The sequence below is a fragment of the Lichenostomus cassidix genome, chromosome 18, assembly GCF_008360975.1.
Source record: "Lichenostomus cassidix isolate B80296 chromosome 18, HeHo_3.0, whole genome shotgun sequence".
In the NCBI taxonomy this organism is placed as follows: Eukaryota; Metazoa; Chordata; class Aves; order Passeriformes; family Meliphagidae; genus Lichenostomus; species Lichenostomus cassidix.
The window spans coordinates 3,498,555-3,521,517 of record NC_139498.1 but is presented as its reverse complement, the minus strand read 5'-3'; the positions used below and the strand labels follow the sequence as shown (position 1 = coordinate 3,521,517).

General features: G+C 61.6%; 2 protein-coding genes across 4 annotated transcripts; both read right to left on the bottom strand.

Moving 5' to 3' along the window:
- Positions 1-4,161: 4,161 nt before the first annotated feature.
- Positions 4,162-13,790, bottom strand: GCGR (glucagon receptor). 3 transcript variants are annotated; one of them, XM_085077539.1, is made up of 14 exons: positions 13,648-13,790; positions 7,637-7,850; positions 7,192-7,288; positions 6,895-7,002; positions 6,605-6,726; positions 6,413-6,519; positions 6,171-6,324; positions 5,869-6,028; positions 5,732-5,792; positions 5,446-5,515; positions 5,209-5,297; positions 4,984-5,122; positions 4,836-4,877; positions 4,162-4,769 (listed from the first exon to the last, which is right to left on the bottom strand). In XM_085077539.1, exons 2-14 carry the CDS (start codon positions 7,844-7,846, stop codon positions 4,482-4,484), a joined length of 1,647 nt encoding a protein of 548 aa, XP_084933665.1. In that variant the 5' UTR covers positions 7,847-7,850; positions 13,648-13,790; the 3' UTR covers positions 4,162-4,481. The 3 variants fall into 3 exon arrangements, with proteins under 3 accessions (XP_084933665.1, XP_084933666.1, XP_084933664.1); XM_085077540.1 differs by having other exon boundaries at positions 7,637-7,835; XM_085077538.1 differs by having other exon boundaries at positions 7,637-7,795; positions 13,648-13,774.
- Positions 13,791-15,649: 1,859 nt separating this feature from the next.
- SLC25A10 (solute carrier family 25 member 10) lies at positions 15,650-22,490 on the bottom strand. The gene is made up of 11 exons (XM_085077541.1): positions 22,334-22,490; positions 19,405-19,524; positions 19,202-19,316; positions 19,075-19,123; positions 18,706-18,747; positions 18,386-18,429; positions 17,853-17,923; positions 17,655-17,747; positions 17,345-17,422; positions 17,181-17,237; positions 15,650-16,702 (listed from the first exon to the last, which is right to left on the bottom strand). Exons 1-11 carry the CDS (start codon positions 22,421-22,423, stop codon positions 16,601-16,603), a joined length of 861 nt encoding a protein of 286 aa, XP_084933667.1. The 5' UTR covers positions 22,424-22,490; the 3' UTR covers positions 15,650-16,600.
- Between the last annotated feature and the right edge of the window lie 473 nt (positions 22,491-22,963).

Genomic DNA, 22,963 nt, shown 5'->3' with positions numbered 1-22,963 from the left:
GGGCTGCCTTGGTGTGGTGCTGCAGCCTGGCCCAGCTCTGGGGCTTGGACAGGGGGCAGAGAGCAGGAGCTGTGTTTATTTTTCACAAAGGGGCCTTGGCCTTCCACTTGCTGGGGCTGTTGATTTCCCCGTGGGCAGGTGCAGTGGGCACTGTGTGTTGGTGGCACAATGCCCTTGGGCTTGAGCAGCACTTGGGGCAGCCAGCATCCCAGGAGCTCACTGCACCCAGGATTTAAATGTTGAGACTATTAATACCCTCGTATCCTCTTCCCTCTCCTGCTTTAATGGCATTTAGGCTATACTTAGCATTGCTAGAATTTCTGCTTGAGTGCATCTTGACACTTGCCATGACCCTGTTTACCTCCCATCACCAAAACATTCGTGAGGTGCTCTGCTTGGTTCTGTCACATCAAGATGGGAACTTGGCCCTTATTGCCTCCTGAGCCACCCCAGGCCTCGCATCCCTGCAGCTGCAGGTAGTGGGGGACAGGGGGTGATGGTTGTCACTGTCATGGCCCCTATGCTGTGACCCTTTTGGCGGGATGGGCCCTGTGGTGTGTTCAGGGAGCCTCACAGGCCAGTGGGGCTGCCCTGGCTCCAAGCCCTGAGCATGTCCAGAGCCTTGTCCTATGTCCAGGCAGGCTGCTGATCAGCTGCCATGGAGCCCAGCACTGACCCCCTGTCTGAACATTCATCTGAGGCCATTCAGGTCTGCAGGACCATCACATGCCCCCAGGCACGTGGGCCTCGCCACAGCCCCACCAGCCTCTGCTTTTTTTTCCTCTGCTCAAGCACAGTAAAGCCAGAGGCAAAGAAGCCGCCCAAGCTCTAATGAAATGTACAAAAGCCATCCTGTAAGCAGGTGATTTTTATGAAGACTGATGCCAAATTGCAGGGCAAAGATGGTGAGGCAGTAGGTGGAGGTGGTGGGGGTTAGGGGTGTGAGGGGTGAGGCCACAGGCCAGAGAAATCAGGCTGTTTACCTATAAAAATCGACCTCATCAGGGTTTATTTCCCTGTGCCTTGGACACAGTGCTCTTCATTAGATTAAAGGGTGGGAGGAGGAGAGGAACGTGTTTGTCATCAAATTAGGTGGTAGGAAGAGGCCTGGCAGCAGGCAGAATCGACTTAGGAGACCAATTTGTGGTGCTCAATTCCCTTGATAAAGTGGGAGTTTTCCTGCGAGGCGCCGCGCCTGGGGGTGCCTGGCTGTGCTGGGGTGGGAGGCACTGCCTGGGGTGCCTGGCTATGTCGGGAAGGCACTGGCTGGGGGGGCACTGCCCAGGCCACCAGTTCAAGAGTGAGGAACTGTTTCAGCCCCATTCCATGCCTTTGGATGAGCTCCACAGCCAGGGACTGGCACCATGGCTGTGCAGTCTCTGTAGAGGAGTCTCTTTGCATAGGGCAGTGAGGCGCTGGCATGGGCTGCCCAGAAGTGCAGTGGGTGTTCCATCCCTGGAAACGTTCAGCACCAGGCTGGACAGGGCTCTGAGCAACCTAGCTGGGTGCAGGTATCCCTGCTCACTGCAGGGGCTGGGCCAGGGGACCTTTAAAGGTCCCTTCCCACCCAGACCATACTGTGAATCTGGCCAGGCTGCTGTCAACACCTTCATCCCACTGGATAGCAGGAATGAGTGGCTCCCACAGGGCAGCTGAGGGTGGCACGTGCCTGTCTGCATGTGTGTGCATGCACGAGAGTATGTGTGCATGTACACGTGTATCTGTGTGCACGTGTGTGTGTGTGCGTGTGTATGTGTGTGCACATATGCATGTGTATGGGCACATGTATGTACTGCATGTGTGTCTGCACACGCATGTGTGTGTACGTGCATGCATATGTGTGTGCAGATGGGTGTGTGCACATGTGGTGTACATGTATGCAGCCTGTGCTGCCTGAGCTGTTCCTCGGGGTGGGGGTGCCCTCGGGTGCTGGCAGGGTGGACACGGGTGACAGCACTGCTGGCAGTGCCACGCCATGGCAGGTAGAGGTGCTGTTCCAGCAGTTCTGCAGTGATGGCAAAGGATGGTGCCGCAGTCCTACAAGAGTTGGGTCCCTGGGCCGGGGCCAGCCCCACTGCCAGCGAGGTCGCTGGAGCATTGCTGCCTCCTGATCCAGCCATCCTGGGCAGTCTGTAGTTACCGTGGTTACCGGGGAGCTGCTGGCCGGAGCATGTGGCTCTATGGGAGTGGGAGGTGACCAGGGCACAGGGCTGCAGATTTAGCCCTGCAGCACAGGCAGTGCCCTGCCCTGGGGCGCACCTGGCTGGCACAGGTGCTGTGGGACATGCCCTGGTGCGGACAGACATCACCTGCTTACACAGGGCTCCTGGGCACTGGCAGACACCATCCCTTCTCGGGGTTGTTGGGCAACGGGGGCTGTGGGACACAGGGCAGTGCCGGAGCTGCCCCTCAGTGCCAGGAGACACAGGACATTTCCACAGGGACACCCCATGGGCTGGGGCTGGTTTGGAGTCCCTGAAGGGTCCCCGTCATTGTGTGGCACACATAGGGCCACCCTTGCTGGGCAAGGTCTGGGGGCCAGCCTGTCCCCAACAGGGTGTTTGGGGGTCCACAGTAGAGTGTTGCCACAGCAACGCTGGAGCAGTAGGTGCAGGGCACAGCACCGTGCCATGACCATATTTACCTTCCCAGAAACTGCTTCGTGCTCTAGCAATTTGCCTCAATTAGGCTTGTTACCGCGTCAGGAGGGCCACAGTGACGGCAGCGGCCGTAGGACCATTGGCTCCGCAGGGGCTGCTTGGGCCGCTCTGGCACCATGGCTATGAGCAGGGTAAGCCCTGTCCCCCTCTTTATTCCTGACCCCATCCCTCACCTGGGGGCCTGGGCCGATCCCCACACCTGTGCTCCCCTCCCCTCGCCCATTCTACCGCAGTCCCTGTGTCCTCACAGCCCCACGGTGCTGCTGTCACTGCCCTGCAACCCCCAGCCCCACAGCCCAGACCCTCTGTCCCCAATCCCTGCTGCTCCCATCCCCGCTGCCAGCGCTGCCCTGGCCCCTGGGCGCCGGGTCCTTCTCGGCCGAGGCAGACAGCAAGTTGTCAAGTAAACAGAGGAAAATTACTGTGTGCTGGGCAGGGTTCTGCTGCTGGAGCCAAGCTCTGCGTGGCCTGGGCCATGGCTTCCCTCTTCATGCCACGCCAACCCCCGCTGGTGCCTCGCTGCGGTCTGGGACCCCGTGGCCCGCAGCAGACAGCGTGGCTCCTGACGGCTGGCGTGGGTGGCAGGGCCGTGGCCGTGTAGTGCGGGTGATGCTGCAACAGGGTGGGATTTACCGAGGGAACGGCTGCCTGCCCAGTACCGCTGTTTACCGTGTGGGGCTGTTGGGACGCAGCTCCAACTCTCACCCCCTGCTCAGCGCGTCCCCTGTGCCGTGCTGGGTATGGGTCTCAGACAACCGGGGAGGCGTGATGCGTGATGGGCAGTGCCGACCAGGTCCCTGCGCAGTGGGGGTCACGGTAGGGCGGCTGTCTGTCCCGCCGCCACCCCTCGGGCAGGGTGAACCCAGCCGGGGAGCAGCACCTGCCTAATCCCCACACACCAGGCGATTGTGGTGCCCAAAGCTGCGGCATCCGGGCTTAGCGCTCATGTGCGCAGCACAAGCCTCTTAGGGCACCGGTGTGACCCCGCCCCGGCCAGAGCGGCCCCTCGGCACAGGAGTCCTGCAGCCCCACACCCCACTGCTGCTCACGGGGTTCAGTGCTGCCGGCGGCTGCTGCCCGGCCATGGCCCGGGCCAGCTCCCGGGAGAGCGGGGGTGCCGCGGGCAGAGCCAAATGATTTAATTAAGGGCTCCTGGCAGCGAGAGGACAGAGCCGATTAGCGGCCAGAGGAAAGCGCGTGCTGTGGGAGGTGGAGCCCCGTCCGGCAGCGCTGCAGCGGCTTGGCTGCTGCATGTATGCACCGCTCACCTGTGTGGCACTGTGAGGCAGGCAGCGGGGCAGCAAGGCTGCTGGGCTGGGGGTTAGGCAATGGGACAGTCAGTGGGGCTATCTTCTGGTGCAGCCCATCCCTGCCAGGTGGCTCAGCTCCCCATCGATGGCTGTGGCCATCACCCATGGGGTGCTTGGGAGCATAGTTCACACGTGTCCGATATCCCCAGTGTCCCCAGTCCCCATAGCCCACAGAGAGGCACACATGGAGCTGGCCCTGCAGCCCAGCACGGGCCCATACCTATTTACAGATATGACAGATAAATTACAGCACTGTGCACAGGGACTCAAAGGCGCATGAGGGCAGCACCACAGGACGAACTCCCCCCCCACAGACCCACCCCACCCCATAGTTCCCCTTCCAGAGGTCCAGGTTCCACTTGCCTGCCTCATTGTGTCCATTGTCCATGCGCCCAGCGCAGCACCCTCACCAGGGCGGCAGGTCCCAGTGCCCACCAGCACCTGGGGAGGATGAGGCAGGGAATGGCGGCATCCCAGTGGCTCAGCACAGCCCTCCCACCTGGCTGTGGGCTCAGAAGTGGCTCTCGGCTGTGGTCTCAGGAAACTCATAGCAGTGGTGATGGCCCCCCAAGGCGAGGTGCTCGGCAGTGCTGCGCCCGCTCCTGTCGGCGCGTTGGGAGCTGGGGTGGGGGGCCAGGCTGCGCCCGTTGACGCAGCCACCCACCAGCTGGTGCTTCTCGCAGGTGCTTCCAGCACCGTTGCGGGCGCTAGGTGCATGGCTGTAGGTGTGCTTGTACTCCTCAGCAAGGTCCTTCCCCAGTTTCCAGCGCTGCCACCGCTTCAGCAGCTCTGCCTGCACCTGTGGGCAGCAGCTGTCAGCGTGACCCCGCACCCCTGCTGCCCGTGACCCTGCTTTCCCACTCACCTCCTTGTTGACAAAGCAGTAGAGAATGGCCACCAGCATCCCCTGGGAGAGGGAGGAGAGGCATGAGGTGCATAATCAGACCCCAGTCTAGTTTCTCCAGAGACTGAGTCTCCCCATGGAGGGTTGGTCCCGCAAGGGCTAGGCTCACCTGGAAGGAGCTCAGGAAGAGGTCGAAGAAGAGCTTGACATAGCGCAGTGTGCCCTGGGCATGCTCATCTGTGACGAAGGCGAAGACCACCTCGTGGATGCCCAGCAGTGGGATCAGTGTCAGTGTGGACTTGGCCAGCCTGTGGGATGGGGGTCACTGGGTCGACACACATGCATGTGCACCGTGGGAACACAGGGGGGCCACGTCCAGCAATCCAGCACCCACCTGAACTTGTAGTCAGTGTAGCGCATCTGGTGTGCACGGAGCTTGGACACAAGAATCTGGATGATGCGGATGAAGATGAAGAAGTTGATCTGCAATGGAATGGAGTGAGCCATCAGGGACACGGGCAGGGTCAGAGCAAGACAGGACAGCTCTGTTCCCCTTGCCTGGGTGGCCTCTCTCACAGCCATCTTGGGGCCTGGGAGAGAAACACCAAGCAAGGGGCTTCAGTGGGCTCACCAGGATGGCCAGAAACACAGGGAAGCGAAGGATCCACCAGAAGCCCATGTTGTTGTTTGTGGACCAGCACCTGCGGAGTGGAGGGATGACCAGGAAGCCCAATGACTAGGTGGCTGCTGGAATCTGGCATGGCATTGGCAGCCCAAACTGAGCAAGTGCTAATGCCCAGCACCCTGCTCATTGCATGGGCGATGGTGTGGAGCCTCTCCAGAGCTATCATAATGTCACCACATGGACCCACCTGTGCCCTGTGCCCCCCTAGCCAGCAGCAGAGGCTGGTACTCACTGGATGTTTTCGTAGAGGAACTTCACGATGACCCAGGGAATGAGGAACAGCATGGGTGCCCCTAAGGGAAGGTGGGCAGAGGGCAGGTGAGACACAGCAGGGGACAGGGTCAGGGGGGCCAGCCCACTCACACTCACCCCAGCCGATGCACAGGTAGAGGGTGAAGTAGCTCCTCTCAGAGAAGACAGCCACCACCAGCAGGTTGTGCAGGTAGATGCCTTCCACCAGCAGCCAGCAGTAGTTTGCCACAATACCATACTGCATGAAGACTGTGGCTGCTCGGCAGCCTGCGGCTGCCTGTGGACAGGGGTCAGGGCTGCAGCACTGCCTCTGTGTGTGCCAGTGCCCCAGACCTGCCAAACTCCAGCCCCACCAGTACTGCCCACCAGTACTGCCCACCAGTACTGCCCATCCCTGTCCCCACCAGTGCGGCACTGACCTCATCACTCAGCCAGACTTGCACATTGTAGCCATCAATCTTGTCACTATAGTGGGTCTTGAGCAGGGCATCGATGACCAGCACAGAGACACCCTTCAGGATGAAGGATGCGAAGAGGTTCATGTGGATGTAGTTCCTCATGCAGTGCAGCTTGCTGCAGATGTGAGGGCATAGTCAGTGCCCACGCATGGACTCCCAGCCTCCACCTGCCCACCCTCTGACAGCCGTGCCCAAGCCCCCACCTGAAGCCCAGCAGCAGGGCCAGGGCAAGCAGCAGTGCACACAGAGACACAGAGTAGCCCACAGTGTACATCACCTTGAAGCTGCCGTAAGTCTTGGCAAATTTTTCCTGGAAGAGGACAGAGCAAGTGAGGGCAGAGGCAGACAGGGGAGCAGGCAGGGACCCCACACCCCTGCTGCCCAGGTCTGCCCACCTGTGCCTTTAGGTCCTCGTTGTCCTGCTCACACTGTGTGGCATTGCGCAAGGACTGTCCCCGTGGCCCTGTCACCCACTGTCCGTCTGGCCCACAGGTTTTGAAGACGTATCCATGCTTCACTGTGAGGGGAGGGGATGGTGGGGAGTGCTAGTCCCAGTGCCACTGCGGGCAGTGTGCACTGGCCCAGGTGTGACCACCTGCAGCAGCACACGCACACACTGCACAGGTGCATACACGTGTGAACACACTGCTCAGCTGCATGTGCACACATGCCTCCTGGCAGTTACCTTTCTGGTACCATGGCAGGAACCAAGGGCAGGGTACACTGGCTGTGCTGTTGGGCAGTGTGTCAGGCCAGCATGAGAACTTGTCGAAGGTGCGGTTACATACCAGCTCTGCAGAAGAACAGGAACTGGTGAAGCTTTTGCCTCACCTTCTCTCTGGGTACCAGGACCTCCACTGGCCCCTCTGCTCTGTCCTCCATCCTGCTAGGGTCTCTTCTGCTCCACCCCCATCTCAATGGGACCCCCACCAGACTCTGTCCCCATCCCATCCCACCGGAAGCTCCACTGGATCCCACTGACCTGTGGGCGCAGGCATGCGGGTCATGTTGCGCTGGCACTCCTCGCTGTACTTCATCCATCTCTCATAGAGGTTATCCGTGATCTGGGCAGAGGGACCCTGGGGCACCAGGGAGCATCACTTGTCACATGTGTCCTGCTCACAGGGGCCACCATGCTGTGCCAGGCAGTGACCCTGGCTTGGGGACAGCCAGAGGCGAGTGCAGGCTAACATGCCATGCCATGCCATGCCATGCCATGCCATGCCATGCCATGCCATGCCATGCCATTCTGTGCCATGCCACACCATGTCTTGTGGATTGTAGGGCAGACAGAAAAGGGCTTCAGCTGCTGCACCACATGCCACAGCGAGGGGCTGCAGTGGGCAGAGGTAGATTGGTGGCAGTCTTGGGTGGGCATCAGCTGAGCATGCAGCAAAGCACCCTCGTGTGGGACAGCCCATCCTTACCTGGCAGCAGAGCAGCAGCACGAGGAGGGTGAGGAGACGTGGCTGGGACATCCCTCCTCTGGACCACATGCATGGGATACAGCGCAGGGCACACGGCTTCCTACTGGCCTTCAGCAGCTTCTCCAGCCTGGTAGTGATGGCCCTGGCATATGGGCAACCCTGTGCAAGATGCCTGGTCACGGGGACTCCTGGGACAGAACTGAGGGACATGGGGCTGGGGGAAGGTGGGGTTGGACAGGGTCACTCTGGCCCAGAGCCAGCTTCGGACTCCCGTCCCCATCCTCACCTGACCCTGCTTGGTGTTCACATTCAGCTATTTGTTTGTTCATTTTCACACCAAGCACCTGTATTATCCTCCCCAGAACAGCACTGGGACAGTGACCATGCAGGCCCTCTCCTCCTCAAGCCAATTCCAGCCCCCGTGCTGCTGGAGTGCAGTGGCAGTGCTGCCTCCAGACTCCCAGGGAAAACCTGGGCTGGTACCACCCCACACTGGTGCTGGGACCCAGCTGTACATCAGTGCTAAGCCCTGAGAGTGCAGGGCCCCCATGGCAGGACCCCTCCTCACACCTGAGCACCCTCTCAGGCAGCACTGGCACCTGGGCTTTCCCCATCTCCGTGGGCCACTAACACCCAACCATGGTCTGGCAGCAGCACCCACTGTGGATGGCAGTGGACAGGGAGCAACTGACAGCATGGGGGCCAGCAGGGATGGGAACAGAGATTGTCCATTGACGCCCTAGGATCCTGGCTTGTGGGGCTGCCATGGCTATAGGACCAGCTCATCTGGGTTGTACCCCTGTGGCTCCATCACCCCCAGCTCCAGCCAGTGATGTGGGGCCTTGCCTGACATGGCGCCCAGGTGCTCCACATGGACTATGGCTCACGAGGTGCCGTAATTCCCTCCATCCCCCTAAGCCGGTTATGGGGCTCCTGAGCAGGGATTTTGGCTCTTCCCACGAGGGCCCATTCTGGCATGGCACAGCTGTGTGGGATGAGGGCAGCTGAGCTGGGGGAGTTGGGATGGGCAGCAGTGCCGGTGCCACCACAGGCACTACGGCAGCACCCCCAGTCCCTGGGCTCCCCATGGGCTCCAGCCAGAGTGTCGTGCTCCCCGACCAGTTCTGCTCCCAGGGCTTGCTGCTCTGTCTGTGCCTATTTTTATCCCTGGGAAAGTCGTGTTTCCTCCCTCCGTGCAGACCCACTTGCCATGTCGCAAGTGGCTGCCGGAGAAGCTCATTAATCAGCGCATGGGGCTCCAGATGCAGCTCAAGGAGCAGGACCTGCGATGGCCTTATTTAGCCAGTCCCAGGACAGAGTGAACTGTCTCCTGGGACAGTTCTCATTGGGTGGGCTCTGGGAATAGGGACCTTTGTTGGGTGACCACTAGCCACCTGACCATTCCAGTATCCCTGTTTTTGTCGTCACCCCAGCCCCATCCCAGCAACACTGTTGCCCCACGAGCATCCCTGTCCTAGTCCCTCTCCCATTCCACTCCAGGATCCCTGTCTTCTTCCCCCCAAACCCCCATGCCAGCATCCCTGTCCCTGTCCCCCTGCTAGTCTGATCCTGCCATCCCTGGCCCCCCCCTCCAGCCCCACATCATCCCTACCTGTCCCACCCCACTGCCTCCCATATCCCAGACCCACAGGAAGATCCCAGTGCCTGTCCCTGGCTGAGCATCAGTGCCTGCCCTGGTTGGGAACACTCCTCCAGCTCCGTGGGTCGCTGTGACTTGCTGCCAGCCCCTCTGTGCAGCCGGGCAGCAGCTTTGGGGCAGAGGTGTCGCTATTTTTAGTTGCTGCAGTGGGATTTAGCAGCAGGGAGGCCTCTGCCCTGGACTCCCCCCGTCTGGCAGCCGCTCCCCAGCCCCCACCCCACCATGGCCAAGCCGGGCAGACTGCACTGGGTGAGGGGTCCTGGCACGGGGGCCAGTCATGCTCCTCGCCCCAGCACGGGGCTTCCCCCTCACCCTGCGCAAGCCCTTTGCCCCAGCTGCCTGTGGCGCTGCACAGCCATGGCACCATGCCGGATCCCCGTTACCCGTGGGACCAGGGGCCCCCGCAGACAGGAGGCTGTTTCCAGCAGAATGTGGGCGTGCAAAAGTAGCCATGGACCAGCTCTCCCTGATCCAGTGCCCACGAGCAACGCCAGAGAGGGAGCAGTGGCTCTGTGTGGTGAAACAGCAGGGTCCGGGGTGGCCGGGACCACAGGCAGCACAAGCACCTCCCAGGAGCTGGCACTGCCCAGCAGCCGTGCCTGCAGTGCTTGGGGCAGTGCCTCTACCAGCCGGATGTGCTGTGGCCCCTCTCAGCTGTGTCCTGGATGCCAGAGGCAGCACTGCACAAGGGACCTGGCCCCACTTCCTCACCACCTCCCCTCACCCTGCTGTGCCCAACTGGCTCCCGGTGCCACATTCCCTGCCCTGGCATCTCATCACCAGCTGGGGCCAGGCTTTGAGGGATCCCCCACCATACCAAGTCATGGGCACTGGGTGGAGGGTGCCTGGCCTGTGAATGGGTGCCTCTGAGGGGCTGCAGTGCATGACAGTGGGTGTCCACGGGACTTTTGCCCCACGCTGGTGTTGGACAACATGACATGTGCCTGAGTCACAGTTCTGTGGCTGCTGACCCATATGGAGCCTAGGCTGCAAACAGCTGGTATGGCTCCACTGCCATAGCCATGACAGAGAGATCTTGGGCCAGGAGAGCAGGAACAAGGAGCCAACACCAGGACAGCTACATGCAACACCACTGCCAGCAGCCCCAGTGCTGGGGACCAGAGGGGTCAGAAACAGGCATCATCATCTGCCCTGAGGATGGTGGAAGTGGGGCTATCGCTAACGTCTCCGTCTCCGTTTGCCTTTCCCAAGCCAGCAGTGCCAACGCCTGCAGCCACAGGGGCAAAGCAAGGATCCTCGTTCCTCTTGACTGGTTCCCCTTGTGGCCCCCAGCTGACCTGCAGCTCATGGCAGCCGCGACTGGGAGGTGGTCAGGTGGTCAGGAGGCAGGAGCCAGCCCGGGCAGGGTACAGGGCAAATGAAGGACCTGGGTGCACGGCTGCCATGGCATTGCACCAAGACATAGGGAATGGATGGAAAAAGGCTTGTGTTGGAATTTTGCTCCCCACTGGTGGGTGTGCAGCCTCTGTGCTACCCTGCAGCAGCTCTGTACCAGCATCGACCCCCACAGCCGGCTGAGTGCCCAGCCCTGCCTAGGAAGAGACTCTCTCCTCATTCCACTGTGATCACTTTCCCCTGGGGATTTTGCCAGCCCAGCCCCTCTGGCTATGTTGCCATCGCACATGTGAGAGGATGAGTTCCACATCTGGGATCACTGTGGCTGATTGCCACGTGGACCAGTGGCTTGATGAAGTCTCCATAGGACACTCATGGGCATCTGCAACGTGACCTGGGAGCGCCTCGGCACAGCCACAGCCCTGCACAAGTGCTGTGAGGCTGGCACAGCCCCCAGAGCCTGGTCCCACAGGACTCTTGCCTCCCCAGTGGGGTGGGCACTTGGCCTCCCTGTGAGCACAGCCCTGCACCCAGCACAGCTCCATTGGCTTGGAGGTAGCTGTGGGGTCTGTGTGCCCTCTGGAAACAGGGATTAGCCCCCCGTGCGCTAATGCGGTGCTTTCCACGGCTGGCTTGGCTTTGAGCTTGGAGCTACATGCCAGCACGGCAGGGGCTTTGGCACTTGGCAGGGGAGGGGACGGTGCTGGGCCAGTGCTGATGCAATGCCAATGCCAGCCTGGCCCTGCAGATGCTGCTCTGCTTTCCACCCGGGACCACGGCAAGTGGGGCAAGGCTGGGGGAGGTGGCCATTGCAGGGAGGCCCAGAAGATCTGTTTTGCACTGTCCCTGCCTGTGTCTGTGCCTAAGCTTGGGGATGTTTTGCACTCCCCTTCTCCATTCTTTCCTTGAGAACTGAATATGAGGAACTTTGGCAGCAGAGGAGCAGCTGAGCAGCCTGGAACAGCCCTTGTACTACAAGACTGTGGCTTGTTTGCACAGAGCTACATGATTGTAGAAGCCCTGAGCAGGGGGACATGGAGAGAGCCGATGTCACCAGGCACTGGTGATGTCGGGTTCTGTGTCACCTAGGACCAAGAAAACCCAAACCAGCCCTGACAGTGTTTACATCAACAGCAGCACAGGATGCAAACAGGACAAATGCTCTGCATCACCTCCACAACCTCATGGTCACCACAAGGCATAGTCAGGGGGCACCTGCACAGCTGCCCTGTACCAAAGAGGGATCATGACACAGCCTGGCAGCAGCCAAATGATCATGCTGCCCAGCTGGCTTTAGCAAGGGAATGCTGAGCCACACAGCACCTCATCCCTGGCTCAAGAAAAGGGGTGTTTTTGTTCATCACGTTGCATGAAAACCTCTGAAACACAGAAGGAAGGCACAAGAGGCACGGTATAACACGTGCGGTTTACGTGTCACAGGGGAGGCACAAGGCTGGGAAAAGCCTAGGAAAAGGTCAGTGCAGAGAGGCTAGTGCACACACTCCTCTGCACTGGGAGCTCCACACCCGCCTCCCCAGACCAGCAGATCTGCAGCCCTGGGCACAGCCAGACACGAGTCCCAGCGAGGCAGGGGGTTCTGTGGGGGTACACATGCCCAGCCATCCACTGGCACCTGCTGTGCACAGGCATGTGCACCAGACCCCAATACTGGGATAGACAAAGACAGTGCTCTGGACATGGGGATGAAAGACAAAGCAGGATGCAGGGCAGGAGCACAGGAGCATGGAGCTGAGCAGCCATCCTATCTCCCCTATGTCTGGCTTCCCCTGCCTGGCAGAGTGAAATGCATGGAGACGCTGTGCTCAGTGGCTGGTTTCAGCCCTGTATTGCTGATCAGGGTTTGTGGTCACATTTTTTCATTAACTATTTTTAATCCACATTTTGCCTATTCTCTGTTCAGCCTTTTCTCTTTTTCCCTCTCTAGGCAACAGAACATTAAAAAAAAAAAATATACACCGCAGTGTGCGGAAAGGAATGGGATTGGTGGGAAGCACAGACAGCTGGGGCAGCACTAACACGCTGACAAGGGGTCCTGCAGGCCCTAAATTTTCCTGTTGATGCACAGACAAAACCACAGGGGCAATCACTGAATTTGGTGCGGGTCAGGACACCAGCGACATGCGGGTGGGGCACCCTGCGTGGGGCAGGGTGCTGTGCCATGGGGTGCGTGGCAAGAGCTGAACACAGCAGATACACTGTCCTCAGCCCATCCTGAGTGAGGAAAACAGGCTGAGCCCCGCGGTCCCTGCTTCCCTCACCACCCCGAGGGAAGTGCAGTGCCAGGCATAGGGGACCTGCAGCAGTTTTGGAGATGCACTTGCAACCAAGAGGACGGCAAGGTCACATACCCGACATGTCCTGGTTAAACAAAGCCATTTACCAACACCGTGTTGACACAGCAGAGCTCGGGACAGAGTCACAAAGGGCACTCGCACCAGGCCCCCGTTAACACCCAGAGAGCTTGGGGAGAGCTGGGAACTGGCAAAAGCGTCCCCTGCTTCGGCCCCTCGGCGAGGGACCCACGGGCACTGCTGTGCCCACAGCAAGGAGACCATGTGCGTACCACCGCGGCTAGGGGCTGCTCCGGGAATTACTGCCAGCGCGATGGAGTTCAGCTGCTGTCGCTAGCCCGGGGGCTCACCAGGGCAGTGCCCAGGGGTGCTGTGAGCCTGACAGCAGCGCCCCTGCCCAGGGACGCCAGCGGCAGCGGCTCGGACGAGAAGCGGGCACAGCCCAGCTAGGACCGCAGGTCCAGAACACCCGTCACCGAGGGGCTCATTTTCCCCGGGGCCGGTGCCCAGCACCGGGGCGGCTCTGGGAGCTGCTGCTCTGGGGTCCCGGTGCTCAACTCGTGGCCCCAGGGTTGCGCAGTCGTCACTCGAATCCACATCCCCGCGACCGGGCGTGCGACATCCCGAACTCCCGAGACCGCGGCTATGGGCGCTTCCTGAGCTCCTCCCTCCCTTCCCCGTACCTGTCGGAGCTGGGCTCGCGGCGGCTCCCGGACGCATCTCGGGACCGGCGGGAACCGGGTCCGGCGCGCTCGGCGAAAACTTTCGCGAAGCCGCGACGGCGGCGGCTGTGGCGGCTCGGGGGGAGGGACCGGCTCGGGGGGAGGGACCGCGGGCTCGGAGCCGCGTCCCGCCGCCCCGCTCCTCCCGCCGGCACGAGGGGGGCACAGCCCGGTGCCCCAGCCCCGCCCGAGTGCTCGGCGCTGCCCCCGGCATTACCGGCGGTCGCTCCCGGGAGCGCCGCCGCTTGTCACTGCTGCTTGGTCTCCGCCGCCGGCTCGGCTCGCCGGCGGGCGGAACGGCGGGGGCAGTGAGACCGCGACAGCCCCGACGGAGCGGGCCGGAGGTCCGTTCCCTGAGAGGTTTCCCTGGTCCCAGCGCGCAGCCAGCTCCTGCCGTGCCCCGTGCTGGCGGCCCCGCCGCGGGAGCGCAGGCTGCTCGGACCCTCGGGGACCCGGACGGATCTCGGCCGCGCCGCCGGGAGCCGCCTCGACACCCGCGCTCTGGCCGCCGCCGGCGGTGACGGGTCGGTGTTTGCTGCCGCTGTCCCACTGCAGGTAAACACAGCCCAGAGAGAGCAAAACACCGGGACCTCCTGGCTGGGACTGAAGAGGGATCCGGGGGAGCCCCCGGCTCGGGGGTGCCTTGCCGCGGCCACCTGGCACGAACACATTTACCTTGAGCTGTGCAGGACGTGGTGGCCATGCCGGCCGCGGCAGCACTGGTACAGGCAGCATGGGCCCCGGTAGTCCACGCGGCCTGGCCCCAGCTCCCCGGAGCCCCCAGGGCTGCCTCCGTCGGGGTCCCACTCTGCGCGGCCGCCGCTGTTTGGAAGTTTCTGTGGGTATGGGCAGAGCAGCCCGGGCACACGCTGGGGCCTGCGGCTGTCTTGCCATTGCTACGGGGATTGGAGCCACAGCTGCCCCACCGGAGATGGCTACGGCACCCTTCCAGGCCAGGATGGGGGCACTGGGGGAGGACTGGCAGCCTCCTGCCCTACCTGCTGGGGACAGAGACATGCCCTAGGGGAGCCCCTGCAGGCAGCAGCTGGAGCCCTGGCAAAGGGCAGGGTGGGACCAGGGGGCAGCCAGTGCAGACACAGCCACAGGCTGCTGCCAGCCCATGCTCTCTGATGCTGAAGAGATAAGCAGTGCCCTCGCACTGCAGCTGTGGGCGCTGTGCTCAAGGCTGTGTCTGGCACATGCTGTCCTGCCAGTGTGACTGCTGCAGTCCAGCTGCCACAAGGGATGCGGCGAGAGGGTACGTGCACACCGTGAGCGTGGGGCTGGCACAGCTGGTGGGACCACAGCCCAGCTGGAATGTCCCTGCCACCGGCTGTCATGGGGCTGAGCAGGGCTCTGTGCTGCTGGGGAGGCTATGGGGCTCCATTTCCTGCTCCATGCTGGCCCTTTGCATGGCACAGAGCAGTACCTGTCAGCCCCAGGAGCAGTGCTGTGCAACCTGGGGGTTGAGGGAGCACAGCTTGGCAGGCCAGCCCTCAGCTACTTGCAAGGACAGGGCCCAGCTCCCTGGGCACTCACCTGCCTATGGCCTCTGATGGGGCTGGGCATAAGCCCAGAGTGGTGATGCCAGTTACCATCATTAGGCCTTGTTAAGGTGACGAGCTTTCACTGCTCTGCTGTGCCAGGCTGCCTCTGTTCAGTCTGCTGCAGCCCAATTAGTGTCACATCCAGGAGGCAGCTCCCGCAGAGGTGACGGGCGCCCTTGGCACAGCCCTGCCCTGGAGCTGCTGTCCAGCTGAGACTGGGCACAGCTTGGCGCAGGCCTGGCTGTGGAGCCTGCCCACAGCTCCCCCTGCACATGGGGACAGGGATGCTGGGCACAGAGGGTGAAGGCCCTCTTCTTGGCATGGTGTCAGGGGCCAAGCCTTTCTACTCTCCCTCAGCTCTGGGGGCTCAGCTCCCAGCCCAAACCCTCAGCAATGAAAAGGGGGTGCAGAACCTCTCCCCTCCTAACAGGACCACAGGCCCTGTGCATATTCACTCTTTATTATACATTAAGGTCTCAGATATTCCAGTTCTTTGATTCCTTGGGGCCAGCACACACAGGGCACATGGTGGAGGGGCTGGTGCTCGCAGCCACCACACGCTGGGCAGTGCGGGGTGAGGGGCTGTGAGGGGTGGGGGGCTGCCCAGCCCCAAGGTGAGTGAGGCTGCAGAGAGGTGCTGGGGAGATGCCCTCACAGAGGCTGGATCCAGTGTGGGGTAGGTACATTGTGGTTAGCAAGTGCTGGGTCCTCAAGCAGGCACTGCCAGGCCCTGCCAGAGCCAGGCCATGTTCCCACTATCATTGGTATGAGGCACAATCCCTGAAGAGCCCAGCAGCCAGCAACGCTGGGGAGTTTTGGCCAAGCAGAAGCAGGGGGTGGGAGGCCAGGAGAAGGGCAGGAGGTCCGGGTGGTGTTGGGGTAAGGGGGAGCATGGGGACTCAAGGCACTGAGGGAGGACAGACACACACTGCCCCAGCCACAGCCCCACAGCCATGGGGTCAGTAACTCCCCTAGCCCCAGGAGCTCTATGATGAGGTACAGAGACAGGCATCTGATCTCCCTCCTCCCTGAGATAGCACAGTTCTGCTTCTGGGGCACGCTGGGGACAAGGCTGAGGGGGAGCAAGGACAGAACTCAGGGCCAGTAGAGCAGTGGAAAGACAGAAAAAAAACCCCACAGAAACCCCCAAAAGCAGTAGTGCAGAGGTAATGGAGATGCTGAGAATGGGGGTGACAAGAGATGGGCATTTGTGGGGGGGGTTGGCTACAGGTGCTGGCAAGGCACAGGAGTGGGGTTGAGAGGAGGGGGAATGGCACTGGCCCCAGAGAGCAGAGAGGGGTTCTGAGATCTTGGGGTGACCCACACGCTCACCCCCCTGGGGCAAGGCAGGGTCCCGTCCCTCTGACTCAGGTGGTCACTTTGATCCCAAAATATTTGCGCAGCTGCTCCAGGAAGACAAAGGTGAGAACAGTCTGAGGAATGAGCCGGACAGCAGCAGGAACAAAGCCCTGGAAGGGGACAGCAAGAAGGGGGAGAGTTAGTGTGTGGCTACCACTGGTAGTCCCAGCAGCCCAACCCTGGCAGTGGCATGGGCAGGCAGGAGTGGGTCAGCACTGGCCAGGCACATATTGTGGGCTGCAGAGCAGGTGCTGCTGCATCATGTCCCTCACACTGCACACAGGTCTCAGTGCCAACCCCCCTGCTCCACACATCGGTGCTGGCACCTGCACCAGTGTTTGGGAGCTTGATGGGTACAACAGTGCCACAGCTGTGGTGCCTGGGCCCAGGCTGAATCCCACTGAGGCCAGGGTTTGCAATACCTTGGGGCCAAGCCTGGGCCAGGCAGACAAAGGCCTGATGCAGGAAGCAGCTGGGGCTGCCACAGCAGAGCCTGGAAGGCCCCCTGCCCCAGGACTGTTCTGGATTGCAACCTCTGCTCCCAGCTCAGCCCAGCCTGCCCCACCCCATGCACTCCCAGCTGGGTACCTTGTAGAAGGCAAGGGGTCCAAGCTTGGCAGTTTCCATGGCACAGTGGACGACACCCTGGAGCGAGAGGGTTAGAGATGAGGTGGGAGGGGCTGGGAGACAGAGGCTGGCACGTGGAGATGGGAGGACAGGCAGCAGCAAGGTGGGCAGGGTGGGCGACTCACTCGGTACTCTCCGTGGGAGTTCATGAGGCGGGTCTTGAGCACATCCAGGGGCTGGCACAGGAATGTGGCACACCCGCCCTGCAGAGAGTCAGCCAAGTCAGGAGACCTTGGTGCCAGCAACTGCTGTGGTCACTGGAGAGACTCAGAGCCATGCTGGGACCTGACACCAGGAGCCTCCTGGGGCCACTGGGCCTGGCATGTTCTGTCCAAGCCCAGAGTGGCAGCTCTGGCAGCCCCGGCCTGGCACCCTGATCCTGGCTGCAGGCAAACCCAGCCCCAGCTCTGCCCCCCCGGCCCCAGCCCTGCTCACAGCGATGAAACTGGACAGGAAGTGAGTGAAGACGTTGTCTGACAGCAATCCAGTTGCAAGAACCAGCTGCTTGGCCTGGTCATAACAGGAAAGCTGCAGAGACATGGTGAATCAGTGACATGTTCCCCCTTGCTTGCCACACCAGGGACCATCCTAGTCCCTACCCCAGTCACCTACTGCCCAGCAGAGCTGTCCTACCTGCCCAATAGTAACAAGGGCCCCACGGCCAGATGCCACCGATGCTCCTGAGAAGAGTTTCTTCAGGCCCTCTGTGGACAGATAGATTGGGATCAGCACAGTTCTCTGCCATCACTCACATGCCTTTACCCCTGAAGTCTCCTTCCATGCCTGGTCTGCATCCCCAGCTCCTCACACAGCTCTGCCTGAAACACACCATAGCAAACAGGCTCCAGGAGTAGGGAAGTCCTTCAAAACAGCATGACCTCCTCTCTGCCTTCACTCATCCCCTGTTCCACCAGCTCCACCCTCCTGCACTTTTCTATTGCAGCTCCTAGCAGCTCACCCTTTCCCACCAAGTACATGCAAGCTGCTAGGCCCTGCCAGACAGTGCAGAGGTGCCAGACCCTGCGCTCCCCTGGACTCCCCCAGCCCCAAGGGCATCCCCCGGCCCCTCTCCCTGCCCCGGATGAGCGAACTCCCAGGATAAACTCTGCCCCGGCACCTGCTAGGACACCGGAGCAAGCTCACCCACACGGCTGGCACGGCCTCACCTTCCCGGAGGACACGGTACATGCCATCCAGGGCATTGGAATAACTGCAAGGAACGAGAGGGGAAGGGGTCAGGACCCGAGGCTCCCCAGAACGGAGGCAGCCCCGCCGCTCTCCCCGGGCACCGGCAGCTCCGGCCCAGACCCAGCCGCTCCCGGTCCGGTGCCCGGGCCGCGCCGCCGGTGCAGTGCTGCCCTCCCGCGGCCACGCGAACCACCGGCCCCGGGAGCGCCGATCCGTTTGGATCACCTCCTGTCCCAGCGGCCTCCCCAGGCCTCCCAGCCCTCTGCCCCAGCGCCCCTCGCCCTGGCACCTCACTCACTTGCGTCGCTGAGCCGGTGGCTGCTTCATGTCGTTCTGCATCCTAGAAGGCAGAGCACCGCAGGTGAGGGGGGAGCCAGGTACCCCACTGTCCCCTGCAGTTCTGGGGACCCCAGTCCAGGGCAGTGGAATTGTGTTGCCCATTTACAAAGGGGCAAGAAAATTGCCTCCCTTCCCACTCCCCCTGAGGGTTACGCAGGACTGGTGGCTATCACCAAACAGCAGAACAGCTCTGGCTATCCCGGGCACAGAGCTCCTGGCTCACTGACCATGGGGCAGTCTGGCCAGGGGAGAGCACCCCAGCACCACCCATCATCCAAAATGCTGTCATGTACTGGCCAAAAGCCCCAGTCATGCAGACAGAACTGACCTGACGTTCACCATATCAGCCGGAGTCCCCACAAACCCACCAGTCAAACCTGTGGCCAAAGAAGAGTTGGGTCAGGGGCTTATTCATCCCAAGGGAGCCAGGGCAAGGGACCCACTGCCTGGCTCACCTCCTACTGCAGCCAACAGCACTTTCTGGTAGAAGGGGGGAGGCCCCTGGCCGCCCTGGCCCAGGTGTTTCTTTGCAGTCTCATAGATGCCAAAGCGAGTCAAGGAATATGTCATCTGGATGAGGGTGAAATGAGCGACGGTGCCCCTGGCACAGGGCAGTTAGTCAGCTGCAGCACGTGTGGCAGGAGCTCCGTGCACTCACCTGCCGGCACAACGAGGCACTGAGACCATTGTAGAGAGCCAGGAAGCCATCGGTGCGGATCACATGCAATGCCATTCCCGTCATCCGCATCTTCACCTCCTGCTGCGTCTGCAAGTGGACCTGGGGCAGAGCGAAGAGTGTCAGCCCAGCACCAGGCTGGGCAGGGAATGGGAGTGCACTGAGCAGGGACCAGGCATGGATTTGAGCACGTGTCAGGTTAACAGCACTTGCACAGGAGCCAACAGCAATAGCTCTGGGCTCCCCACACCTGAGCAGGACTTGGAGACTGGCCCAGCCTGGCACCAGAGGGGTGGAGGCAGTGAGGGAAAGGGGAGTGTCCAGGCACCTGCCCACAGCAGCAGGCCTCAAGGGGAGGGGTGGCACCTGCTCTTCCGAGAAGGGCCCTGGGTCACCTCGAGGTGGCGGAAGGAATGTGTGTGTGTGTTGTGTCCAGCAGTTAGTGAGTGAGTGAGTGCCCAGTGTGGGTTTGCTCGGAGGAATGCAGCCGGGCTGGTGAAGTCACGGTCATGCAAAGTAGCGAGCCTCCCGAGCCACTTTCCCTCCCCCCCAGTGCAGGAATCACACAGGCAGGAAGACAACCCCACAGCTGGCGAGGTGCTCCTCCTCCCGCCTGTAGCAGTCCAATGCTTCCCACCATTACCAGGGGCAACGGGGACACGGGAGCTGGCTGGGACAGGAGAGCTGTGTTGGCTGGGGCTGAATCATGCTATGAGTGCTGCAGTGACCACATGTGGGTCAAAGGCCCCAGGAGATAAGAAGAGCAAAAGGCCACTGTCAGGAGACCAGGCCCAACTCCCACTACGGAAGCCACAGGACAGCTGGGCTGCAGGACACGCTGCAGGACACTGGGAACAGCCACTGTCTCCCTTACAGGGCAACAGCAGGGGTGCAGGGGCCTGCTGCTTGCAATCCCAGCAGGCGGATTTTGGATGTCAGGATGTGTGTCCACCCTGCCTGCGGCTGTGGTATGTGCCCACATCTGCTTGTGGCTGTAGGCAGCCTGGGACAGAGGAAGTGGGCAGGACAGGCAGAGCCACGCAGGGATGTGCTCCACTGCTTGTACTCCCAGGGCTGCAGGAAGGCCAGGTGGGCAGGCATGGGAGGGTCTGGCCAGGCTGTGATCATTACTGGTCGCTGCAGGACCAGCAGCCCATGGAGAGCCAGTGGCAGCACAGTTGGCCTAAGGGCACAAGCACTCTTCCGGCAGGCTGGCCAGGGCCTCTCGCTGGGGCCAAGGTCCAGAGGTGCAGTGAAGTGCCCTTCGTCCCCTGCTCTGCCAGATCCTGAGGCCTCTTGTACCTCCCCAGGCCCGGCGTCAGCCCCTGCTGTGGGGGAACTCTTGCCCAAAAGCAGGTCCGCATTCAATATTCAGGCGTGAATCCTCTGGCAAAAACAGCCGGCTAGGCTGTGCTGCTCACAGCTGCAGGAATGCAGGGACTGCACATCCACACAGGACAGCACGGGGATGCAGCCCAAACGTCACAGCCATCACATTGGCTCAGAGACAGACCTAGAGGCAGGTGCCAGACTAATTCCCCTTCTTAGCACCTTGCCAGGGCATCCCACACAAGTTCCCACGGGCTGGCAGCCACCTCCACTGGGCAGACGGGCCAGCCGGACAAGGCAACAGGCCGAGCACTGGGGAGGCAGCATCTCCCTGCCAGGGCTGGCTCCTCCCCTGGGCCTGTGCCTGGAACATCTTCCCCTCCCTCGATGCCATGGGGTGAAAAGGGGCTGCCTATCCCAGCCATACCGAAGGGCATGGCCCTGGGCAGGGCAGGTCCTGTCCTCGCCTGGCTCTTCCCTCCCCCTCTGCAGCCTGTCCTGCTGCCAGGCTCGTCGCCGCTTGGCTGGCGCACAAGGCTCTGGGCAGTGTTGGCATTTGCCCCATCCGTGGGTGCTGGCAGCACAGGGCTGCGCGCGGCGCCCTTTGTGCGGGAGCAGGCATGCCAGGTCATCTGTGGCGCCTAGGTGACATCTTGGCCGGAGGGCTCAGAGCCCAGTGGGCCAGTGTCCAACACTGCTGGCACCAGAGCCACTGCCATGCCCAGGCAGGGCTGGCCAAGGTGTCCTCCACAGCTCCTAGGGCTGGCACCCTGAGCTCCCCAGACCACTCACTCACACATCTGCCCCTGCTCCTGGGCTGTGTCTTGTGACCCCTCAGACCTGTCCCCTGGCCCAGGGCTGTGTCCCTGCACAGCTATGAATCAGCTGCGCAGAACCGACCCCCAGTAGCTGTTTCCCCAGCTGTTTCCCCTACAGCTGTTCTCCAGCTCTCTCAGTCGGTTTGGGACCCTCACGGCTGGTCCCTATCCCTTCACAGCCCTTCCAGGACTTTCAAGCCTGCTTCCCAGAACCTCAGAGCAGCTGCCCATCCCCTCAAAGTCACTCCAGAACCCTCACAGCCACCCCCTCCGCTTCTCTGTCAGCCATTCCCAGTCCCCAAGAGCCAGTCCTTCAGCTGCTCCGGGATCCTCACAGTGGCTCCCCATGCCTTTGCAGCCACTTCCAGTCCCCCAAAGTCATCCCCTGTCCCCTCACAACTGCTCTGGGACCCTCAGACATACTCCCCGCTCCATTGCAGCCACTCTGCACCCCTACAGCCAGTCCCAACTCGCCCTAACCCCCTCCCCACCACCTCACAGCCACTCCGGGACCCTGCAGCCAGTCCCAACTCTCCCTAACCTTCTCTCCATCCTCTCACAGCCTCTCTGGGACCCTCACAACCACCACCACCCCTCCTAACCGCCTCCCCAGCCCCTCCCAACCTCTACCAGCCCTCCACAACCGTCTCCCCATCCCCTCACAGCCCCCCCCAAACCACCGCAACCATTCACAGCCGCCCCGCATCCCCCTACACCGCCTCCCCACGCGGTCAGAGCCACCCGCCGGCGTGTCCCCTCGTCACCTTCAGCAGATCCAAGGGGTGGGTGCAGCAGGCGGCCCCGGACGACGCGAGGCCGCCGAAGTACCAGCGCGAAACGCGCCGCTCCGCCATGGGCGCCGCTTCTGCCACAAGCCACGCCCTCACCGGGGCGATACCACGCCCCCTCCCGTTAAACCACGCCCCCTCCCGTTACCGGAAGGGGGGGGGGTGGGCCCGGGGCTCGCGTCTCGGAGCGTGGAGCGCACGCCGCAGCCCTAGGATGCAGAATGCTCGTTCCGACCCCACACACATCTCCGTTTCCAGGACGTGGAAGTGGCTTCTTGCCGTTTAACAGGGGTTAAAAACCGGAGAGGTGAAGCCATCAGCAAAAGGCGGGGTGAGGAGGTGGGGGATGCACAGGTACAAACTGCGTGCACACGCAGAGCGCAGGGATAATCGGCGGATTATCCACAATACTCATTCCCACCCCTCACGCATCTCCACAACCTGTGGAAGTGGGTTCTTCTCATTAATAATTAATAGAGAAGTGAGACCATCAGCAAAAAGCAGTGTAAGGAGTGGGGTGATGCACTGGTGCAAACTTCCAGTACCTGAAGGGAGGCTACAAGACAAATGGAGAGACTATTTACAAAAGCATGTAGTAACAGGGCA